Source organism: Maniola jurtina, chromosome 5 (genome assembly GCF_905333055.1).
Source record: "Maniola jurtina chromosome 5, ilManJurt1.1, whole genome shotgun sequence".
Classification (NCBI taxonomy): domain Eukaryota; kingdom Metazoa; phylum Arthropoda; class Insecta; order Lepidoptera; family Nymphalidae; genus Maniola; species Maniola jurtina.
Genome location: NC_060033.1, coordinates 15,118,111 through 15,128,313, shown reverse-complemented (window position 1 = coordinate 15,128,313; position 10,203 = coordinate 15,118,111). Strand labels below are relative to the sequence as shown.

At 39.3% G+C, this 10,203-nt stretch overlaps 1 protein-coding gene across 1 annotated transcript; it reads right to left on the bottom strand.

Moving 5' to 3' along the window:
- Nucleotides 1-1,322: 1,322 nt before the first annotated feature.
- Nucleotides 1,323-8,992, bottom strand: LOC123865671 (cathepsin L-like proteinase). The gene is made up of 13 exons (XM_045906863.1): nt 8,922-8,992; nt 8,515-8,611; nt 8,109-8,211; nt 7,371-7,482; nt 6,572-6,698; nt 6,242-6,351; nt 5,830-5,914; nt 5,225-5,299; nt 4,674-4,900; nt 3,989-4,115; nt 3,522-3,627; nt 2,714-2,898; nt 1,323-1,803 (listed from the first exon to the last, which is right to left on the bottom strand). The coding sequence occupies exons 1-13, from the start codon at nt 8,986-8,988 to the stop codon at nt 1,623-1,625; spliced, it is 1,602 nt and encodes a 533-aa protein (XP_045762819.1). The 5' UTR covers nt 8,989-8,992; the 3' UTR covers nt 1,323-1,622.
- Between the last annotated feature and the right edge of the window lie 1,211 nt (nt 8,993-10,203).

The following is a 10,203-nucleotide window of genomic DNA, read 5'->3' as shown; positions in this document are numbered from 1 at the left end:
CCCCCATAAGAGGCGTAGAGGGGGGGCAATTTCCAATTTCTTAATTTTCCTGTAGTTTGTATGCAATTTCTAGTCTACATACCAAATTTCAGTCTTCTAGCACTTCGGGAAGTACCCTAGAATTACAGACTAGAAGTTTTGACTGTCAATAAATCTGAAACTATAAAAGCTAGACAATTGATACTCAGTGCGTTTAATAAATCTGCCAAGGACATCTTATCCTGAAAATATCAGCATTCTAGCGACAGAATTTACAGATTTGCTTTTCCCATAAGAGGCGTAGAGGGGGGGCAATTTCCAATTTCTTAATTTTCCTGTAGTTTGTATGCAAATTCTAGTCTACATACCAAATTTCAGTCTTCTAGGACTTCGGGAAGTACCTTAGAGGTTTTGAGTAGAGGTTTTGATGATCATCAGTGAGGGACGAAATCGGCGTATTTTAGGTATCAATAAATCTGTAACTATAAAAGCTAGATATTTGATACTTGGTATATTTGGTAAATTTGCTGAGGACACCTTATATTGAAAATTTCAGCTTTCTAGCGTCATCCAGACCGAAGTTATGACGGGTCGAAAATACGGCGAAACACTTCGAGAAAAAGGTACGTAGCGCCCCGGCCGCCGTTTGGCTCGTCTTGGCGGGGGCACTGCCGTGCCCCCTGATAGCAAACATATTTTTGAATTCAGATCAGTTAATAGTTTTGGAGATCACCTCTTTGTAATATTTTTGTGTAGATATAATAATTCAATTAATTTATAATATTATACTTGGCGGTGTCCATTTACTAGGTTTTTTATTTATTTATTCGGTCTGCTTGACTGACTGGATAAACAGCTAAGTAATTCTGCCCCTTGGTTGGTTGAATTAAATGTTCACATTAATTTTTCACAGCCAATCGAAGGCCAGAATTTACTACCGATTACGATGAATAGGTTTTTCTTAGACAATCGTGATCGGGAGGAAGAACCTTTTAGCTCTAAAACGTGCTAACTTACGATATTTGTTAATAATTGCATTTTTTGTGTGAGACAGTCAATTAGAATCCCGTTGGATGCCCGTTGGCTCACTACCTCTCTACCTCCCTGCTCGTGAGGAGTTTCCTACCTCTTGCAAGTGAGACCGTTTTACCTTCACACCAATAGAAAAAAATTGTGTCGTGTTCTGATCGCTACATTTGGTGTAAGTTTCGCTAATTAGAGTCTATGGCCAAGGTCATACTATCGAAAAAAAAACCACAATGCCTATTTCCTTACTGGTGTGGAATACGGACAGCTTAAAACTGGAAAAATGTATACTTAAAGGAGGAAAATGAAACATTTTACTAGATTACACGTGTGGAATTTATTAACGCTAATATTTACAAAATATACATAGAATTGACGAATTTTAAAGACAATTCGTTACATAGACTCGCTGTTAAACCTTTCTTATTTAATTTTGTTTTATTTCATTCTACTCTTTCAAACAAACTCTTCAAAAACATTATTATGTAGACATTAGCTTATGGACTACACAAAATTCAAACCCCTGTTTTACACCTTTAGGGTTTAAATTTTCTAAAATCCAAGTTTTATCTAGATAATGAATGTAATCAAGGTTTTCTCCAAAGCAATGTTTCTGACTAAACAATGGGATAGTAAGCGTTCTCCAGTAAATGGCAGTTGTTGTCGGTGGCTGAGAACAGGATGTACCCGTCCTGCCCCCAGTCCTCGCCCCACGAGTTCTTGGCGATCCAGTAGTCCGCACCGTCTCTCTTGCCGTAGCCGACCACGGCCACGCCGTGGTTGGGACCACTGTCATTACTGCAGAAAAGGATTGAATATTAAAAATGCGAAAGTGTGTCTGTCTATCTGTCTGTCTGTCTGCTACCTTTTCACGGCCCAACAGTGTAACCGATTCTGATGAAATTTGGTACAGGGTTAGCTTATATCCCGGGGAACATAGGAAATTTTATCCCGGAAAATCAAAGAATTCCCGCGGAATTCCTAAAGACCCATCAACAAAACCGATTCGAATGAAATTTGGTACCGAAGTAGCTTGCGTCCCTGTAATCGAAATAGGCAACTTTTTATACCGGAAAATCAAACAGTTCCCACGGGATCTATAAAAATCTAAATCCACACAATAATTAGTTGACCTGCGGGGTGATTCGCTGACTCAGTGTTCAACAATGAATACTATAGAGAAATTAGCCTGTGAGAGCCAGACCTTCGTTATATTTTACTAACCGACTTCAAAAAGGAGGAGGTTCTCAATTCGTCGGAACCTTTTTTTTTTAAAGCTGAAAGTTTCTACGCACATTGTCCCCAACACAGGTAGGAACGATCAACGTCAATGAAGCTTGGATCATTGTAGCTTTGGTAGATAACAGGTAGCAAAGGCGTATATTAAAATCTATCGTCAAAGTATTAAGTAGGTGTATTTTTTGTAATTTGGAATAGTATAAGAAAGTAAATCACTCATTCATTGACAGAGACCTCTTAGGGTCGTGGCAACCTCCTGCCTTAAACTTTTTGAAGTTGTTATAAGACCTACCTACCTGCCAAATGTCATGGTTCAAGGTCAATGGGGCTCTATAGGTTTCTTGATAGACACGACAGACAGACACACTGCCGGACAGACAGACAAACAGACCGACAGACAGACAACAAAATGATCCTATAAAGGTTCCTACTTTCCTTTTGAGGTACGGAACCCTAAAAATTGACTTACCAAGTCGGGTCGAAGAAGATTCCACTGTTGTATCCCATAACAGCTTTGTTCGCGTTTATAGACACAGTCACTGGCCCATACTTGTACAGCGCGACCTTCATAGCGTTGACACTGAGCGGAGGGACCGCGGCGAAGCCTTTGATCTTGTACAATGAGGTCATGTTTTCCCGATGGCATTTACCCATCTATTCAAGGAAATGATTTATACATAAGTTGACAGTCATCATCATGATCATCACCCTATCGTCGGCTCACTACTGAGCACAAGACTCCTTTCAGAATGTGGTTTAGTCCATAATCCACCATCATGCGGCAAACCCGACTGCGGCAAAGCCAAAAGGAAGGGTTATGATTTTAGCAGTCTATGTATGTGGGTGTGTATGTTTGTATCCAGGTTCTGTGTGTTCCACCGTAGCGCCTAAACTACTGGGCCGATTTTGATGAATGAGGTGTCAATCGATTCGTCGTAAAGGTCCGGGTGACATAGGCTACATTTTATACGAAAAATTAACCTAACGGATGTTATACATGAAAAAAAGTGGGGGTCTCCAAAATTTTTTTTTGCAATTGTATCGAATTGGGTGTCAAATGAAAGAGGAAAAAATTCGATCGCAGTCGGGTTTTAGTTTTCAACTTTATCTTGTTCACATGGATTAAAGATCTCGAAAATGACATAGGCCACTTTTTATCCCGGAAAATTAAAGAGTTCCCACGGGATTTTTGAAAATCTAAATCCACGTGTACAAAGTCTCGGGTGTCAGCTAATATTGTGATAGAAATTGGCTAGTATTTTAGTTGCCTTATTTACCTCATCTAAATATAATCCATATTCCATCTGGGTTGGCAGACCGTGTTTGAGGATGTATTTGAAGGAACCTTTTACTTGACCACCGCGACATCCCATGTTGTTGAAACTAAAAATATCAAGCATTATTAATTAAATTAACAAGCGGTAATTATTAGAAAATTAAAATACGAATGAATGCCCTGTCAAAAAACAAACTACAAAAAAAGTAAAATTTCCCACATTTGAAAATGGCGTCATATAGCCGCCATATTGAATTTCAAAAAAACCAGTGTAACTTGGGATAATTGTAAGGATTCTAATTATGATATCCCATACTAGCAAATCTGTCCAGATCTTTAGAAGCTATAGTTGAATAAAAACTCAAAAACGTACCTACATTATTCCTTTTTTTTTGGGCAGTCATGGCATAAAAAGTACAGTGCTAATAAATTGTCAAATAAATTTATGTAAAGCGAGTGATTACTCACCCCCAAGCACAGTCGACCATGGACTGCTCAGCGAGATCAAGATCCCTACCGCCATTGCTGCGGGCCAGTGCTCCTTCCACAGCGGCCGTTGTTGAGAACGCCCAGCACGAACCACAAGACCCTTGATCTAAAACAAAATTATGTTCTCCTATGTGTATTATATTACTAGCGACCCGCCCCGGCTTCGCACGGGTGGACACTACCACGAAAAAACCTATCTATTTTCCGGGATAAAATATAGCCTATACGGATTCGGAAGAATCCCTCTAAGTAATGGTATAAGAAATTTTGAAATCGGTCCAGTAGTTTTTGAGCCTATTCAATACAAACATACAAAAATACAAAAATACAAAGGTTTCCTCTTTATAATATTAGTATAGATTGCCAGTGTTGACATTTGGATCCGAGACATAGTCGCTATCTATGGAGCTGAAGTGGCAAAGAGCAGGACACATAGTTTGAAAAGCCGATAGCCGTTGGAAGACACACCACTAGGCGGACAGACGACATCAAACGAGTAACAGGCACCTAGGAACTGGAAGCTAGATTCAGCGGCGTAAGACCATGGCATGTGGAAGTCCCTACAAGAGACCTAAGTATAGAGGTCTATCGGTTGATAATGATGGTGATAATCTGCCACAAGACTGCCCTTCGTGTCAAACAAGATTGTCTATGTCCAACTTACTTTTAACCGAGCTGATGAAGCCTTCGATCCTCATGTCGTAGTAGTCCGGCAACTCCTTGACCAGTTCTTCCACCTCCTCCTCGGTGTGCGGGAAAGGCACGGAGCCCACGTGCTCGCCTGAAGGTCTGGTGGCCCTCAGGTTAGCCAGCTCTTCTTCAGTCCAGTCGGAAAACTTGTTCAAGGTCAGCGTGTAGCCCAGATTTTTTTTATTGTGTTCTATGACTCGTCTGAAATGGGCTAAGGATTAGATTCACATTTTGGTCCTTGATGGTTCCATCATCGTCATCATTAACATCATGATCTGCCACGCGGGCCCAGTGCGTATTGGTAGACTTCACACACCTTTAAGAACACTATTGAGAACTCTCAGGTATGCAGGTTCACGATATTTTCCTATACTATTAAAAAAAAGTTAGAAGTGCGTGCCCGGGATCGAACACCTGACCTCCCGAGCAAGAGACGGACATATGTCTACAAGGCTATCACAGCCATCAGGTGCAATAGTGGATAAATCAGCTACGCCATAGTATTCAATTCAAGGTAATATATACCTCCAATTATTTCTGAATATTTCCTTCCTAAGCTCCTGGTCATCTTCATAGTTTCTATCGTGCCGACTCATGTAACTGAAACAAAAAAAATATGTAACTTTAAGTACAGAAACAAAAATCCAAGAATTCACTAGAAATCAACTATTCCAAACAATTGAAATCCGTTTATAGGATCCTGTAATGATGTACTACCGTTCAGTTAAGAAAAACCTACGTCACATTTTAGCGCAGGTCAACAACTTCTTTGAACATAGTATATCTAATTTAGTCCAATGGTGCAGGTACCACCGCTATACCTCAAGCTCCAGGATCTGGATACGCGCAAACTCTGCAGAGATCAGGGAAGTAGAAGAAGCACTTATAGCTCCATGAGAGGCTATAACAAATCCCACCAAGACGATGTTATTTTATCTAGCTGCAACTAGTCTCAACTGATAAATATCAAACTGCTAGGCACGTAAAAGATTTCTTTCCACAGAACATGATATTGGGCCTCTTGTATCCAGGACTGGCTTATTATCCGATTTCGTGGGGATCTACAAAAGTTGTTTCATCCCAATAAGCCATAGAATTAGGTATGAGGCATACGGCGTATTCAGATTCACCTGGCAAACGCGTCTTCGACATCGGGTGAGAGGTGTAATTTCTCCATTAAATCTGAAGATACTTCAGTCTCATTGCAGTCTTTGTCTGAAAATATTAAAAACAGAATTAAAAAATAAAATGAATGATTATTATTGTTTAAAACTATAAAACAAAAATTTATCAGGCGGTCTGTAAGTTTTAAAACAAGTTAAAATCCAAAAACTCAAACTCCACAAGTGGAAGTCCCTACAACCTGCAAGATACCTATTTGAGCAGAGTGATTATGACGCTGGACCGATGACCTGAAGAAGGTGGCGGGGAGCGAGTGGATGAGGAAGGCGGAGGATCGTGTTTGGTGGTGCGCTCTTGGAAAAGCCTATGTCCAACAGTGGAAGCCTACAGGCTGATGGAATGGAATGGATTATGACAAACCTAGCGTATAATTCAGGGCTGCATCTGTAGGTTTGCTGAAGTCGTAGAATCGCGATACAATGTGACCTTTCACCGTGCCAATCCACAGGTTGCTCACTTTTATTTCTTTTCTGTAACAAGACAAAATTGCGTTTAAAAAAAAACCGTTCTCCTGGAACACGTCATTTCCGGGAAATACTTCGGCAAGCTACCGGTGTTCGTGCGCCAATTCAATGCCACAAGAGTGAGCAAAGCTTGGCACAGCTTAAGAAACCAGTAAGTAGGTGATGTTCTATCTCACAAAGATAGTTGGTCAAAAGATGAAAAGATGTCTAGTCATCAAATACTTACAGCACAGGTATATCGAAGCCCTCTGCATCCTTGTAAGCGTACAGCGTCTTTTCAACTTTCTTCTTGTCTTCTTCACTCGTTAAATACTTCCACACGTCGACTAACTTGTCGTTGTAGGTTTCTTGCCCTGGAGATTACAGATTCATTTCTATTAGCTGACCATTTTCATTTTCATTTTGCACAGCCATTCCTTACTAAAGCAGGATTGAACATACATTCACATGAAATTTTTAGAAAACATATTGACCTCTCTAAGCCCCTTTCTATATCTAATCTAATCAGATCTAATCTAATTCTAATCGCTTGGCAGCACAAACAATATACTCTGGCACGGGATTGCACCTTGAAATGAATTTCATGGACTGAAATTATTGATTTTTACTCGATTGCCAAAAGAAAGGAGTATAATATTTTCAGGGTGTTACTATTACTTTATTCCACCATAACTTCTTAAAACTTATGGAGAGTCATTAAACTCCTTACAAGATCATCCCGAGTGATACTGGCTATATATTTTTTTTAATTCAATATGGCAGGGCAGTCGTTTATATAATTTATGTCTAATAAAACTTGTTGTTCGAAAAAATGATCGCTCATAATACCATCGACGGTAATTTTCAGGGACCGCTTTGGTTATTACTCGAAAAGTTTTTGATAGGGATTTTCCAAGGTGTTTCTTAAAAGCGCTGCTCCCATTCTGTTACCATTTATTACGGGTAACCACTTCAGTAGGTAGATAACCCTTTCGGAGGCATTAACTCATAATCGGGGCTGTATATGTAGGCTCCTGGACTTTTACCTTCAAATTCAAAGTCGGAAACAGATCCCAGAAAATCTGTTGCCGGGCCGCTAAAGTCTCTTTCCTCACACACATTTTCATTTGTATATTCTTCATTTGTTACTGGATAGACCTACAAATCAAGATTTTAAATCAAATTCCAATTAATTTAATTTATATTTTATTTGTGCTTTTAGAGCGGTGATAGTCGACGTCGGCCTCAAATATGGAGGCCCCTCTAACTTTTCGGAGTTAAATGTGCTTTAAGCAATTAAATATTAATTGTCTAAAGGGTGAAGGAAAACAGAGTAAGGGAACCTGCCTGCCTGAGAGGTCTCTATAATGTTCTCAAAGGTGTGTGAAATCTGTCAATCCGTCTGTCTTCCTAGTGGGGGGTCTAATCTAGTTAATTGTATACATCATCATCATACGATTTATATTGCTGGACATAGGTCTCTTGTAGGGAACTCCACACGCCACGGGTTGCGCCGCTTGAATCCAGCGGCTCCCTACGATGTCGTCTGACCACCTAAAGGAGGGGCTAATCTAGTATCTATACTCGTATGTATTCATCATCATCATCAACCGATAGATGTTCACGGCTGGACATAGGTCTCTTGTAGGAAACCGCCGCCGCATGAACCCAGCGGCTCTCTGCGACTTGTTCGACGTCGTCTGTCCACTTCACATAAGCTGAGCTGATTCCTAGTTCCATGGTCCACCTAGTGGCAGTTATAATCTAGTTCTTGTATTACTCACAACAAACTCTTGTCCGTAGTTGTCCTCAGTTTCACCGTAGACATAATGCCTGACGGTGCCTTCGTAGTAATCCACGCGGGATCTGTTTAATTCCTTACTGTACCTAAGAACAACATTTGAAAACAACATTAGAATTAGATAACTGCCCATCAGTTAGGGGAGAGTCAAGTTTTAAATATTTTTTTTATAATCATTTATTGTAAAGTTTTAAAAATAGATAAAGCAATCACTAGTGAAGAAATCACCGCTCTTTGTAAGGAAAAGCTGCCGCAAGAAGAGGCGTTGAGTTGAGTGAAGATAAAAGTCTGGCTAGACAACATCCGAGAGTGGAGTGCCAAAAGACATCTGCAAGAATTCCACCGAATTAAAAATCTGAATATAATTTTAATTGCAGCCAGTCCCTTACCATATTTCGAAAGGTTTAATAATGCCAGTACCAATATTAGTTTCATCGCCTTTGAGGTGATATTCTGGAGGCCATTTCAAAGTTTTTGACTCGCCTTCTGCAAAATAATATTGGAATATATTAACTATTCTATTTTTCACTTTTAGTTAATAATACTTATTATTTTTATTGTACCTATTTTATAGAAAAAATATGATATTTTTTTAAACTAAGCCTACTATGACTACGGAACCCTACTTTATGCATATTCTGACACCCACTTGACCAGTAATTTTTTTGTTGATGGGAGGAAATCTTCTTGAGATATACTACGACTTGAAGGAAAAATCGGGTTATGTAGGAGATTTATCTACTTTTAAACACCTTCGGTAGCCACCTTAATATTATGATAGTATTTCGCTGCTTACCCAAAATATAAGTGAACCCGAGGTCAAACGCTGCCACTAAAAATAAAATAAAATACAGGGAAGCCATAATGGCTAACAATTGATTAGTTTAGGGGAATAAATAAAATCTCTGCTATTTATACAATATATTTATACCTAATTAATAAAAATAGAGCAATGAGCTAAAGAAGCTTACACATTAATTGATCGGCTCATTGAGGAAGTATATTTTATAACCGACCACAGCAAATCAAGGGTTAGCACAAACCACAAACTGTTATAATAGTGCGTACATTTTGGGAAAGGACTAGCTACATTTGCCTCGTGTTATGTCAAAAGTACGGTTTGCCCATGGGTATTAGCAAGCACCTACTTATTTAGGTACTAGTCAGCGTGGCGGACTATTGCCTTAACCCTTCTTTAATCTGAGGGGAGGCCCGTGCTTAGTAGTGCACCGGTTGACCACTACACACACAACTCATTTTTGTTATAAACCTTTAACGATAACTCTAACGTAATTTTGACCGCCTGTCATGCAACCAAACCTTAGTGGAACACTTTTATTCTCGTGAATACACTCCTTTACAAAACTAATTAATGATCTGAAAACCGACCAAGTGCGAGTCAGACTCGCGCGCCGAAGGTACCGTACTCGTAACGTACGTAGGTAAGGTAATAAATACCCATTTATTCCGACATTTTGCACGATAAATCAAAAACTATTATGTATAAAAACAAATAAAAATCTGTTTTAGGATGTACAGGTATATCCCTTTCATAATATGAGCCCCACTTGGTATGGTTGTCTTATTTTGAAAATTGAAAATACTGATATTATTTGTTCATGAACATTTTTTTTGTGATGTAACCACAAATTCACGGTTTTCGGATTTTTTCCTTTACTTTTGCTATAAGACGTATCTGCCAAACATGATTCTAGGTCAACGGAAAGTACCCAATAGGTTTTCTTGCCATACACGACAGACGGACAGACAGACAAACAGACAACAAAGTGATCCTATAAGGGTTCCGATTTTCCTTTTGACGTACGGAACCCTAAAAACGAACCTAATCGGTCGTTATCGCCCTTCATTATGATTTCCAATTTGTTTTTTACGATAAGGTTTTCACGGTAGGTGCGTCGATACCTAAATATCCCATCAAAAGACGCCGAGATATTTTAAGGCATTAGGACTATTATAAGCGACATAGTCACTTAGTGACTAAGCTTTTCAATAAAGAGTAAAAAAAAAAAAACTATCGCCCACGGCGACTAGCCATGGACTAGTATGGGGCATGACGA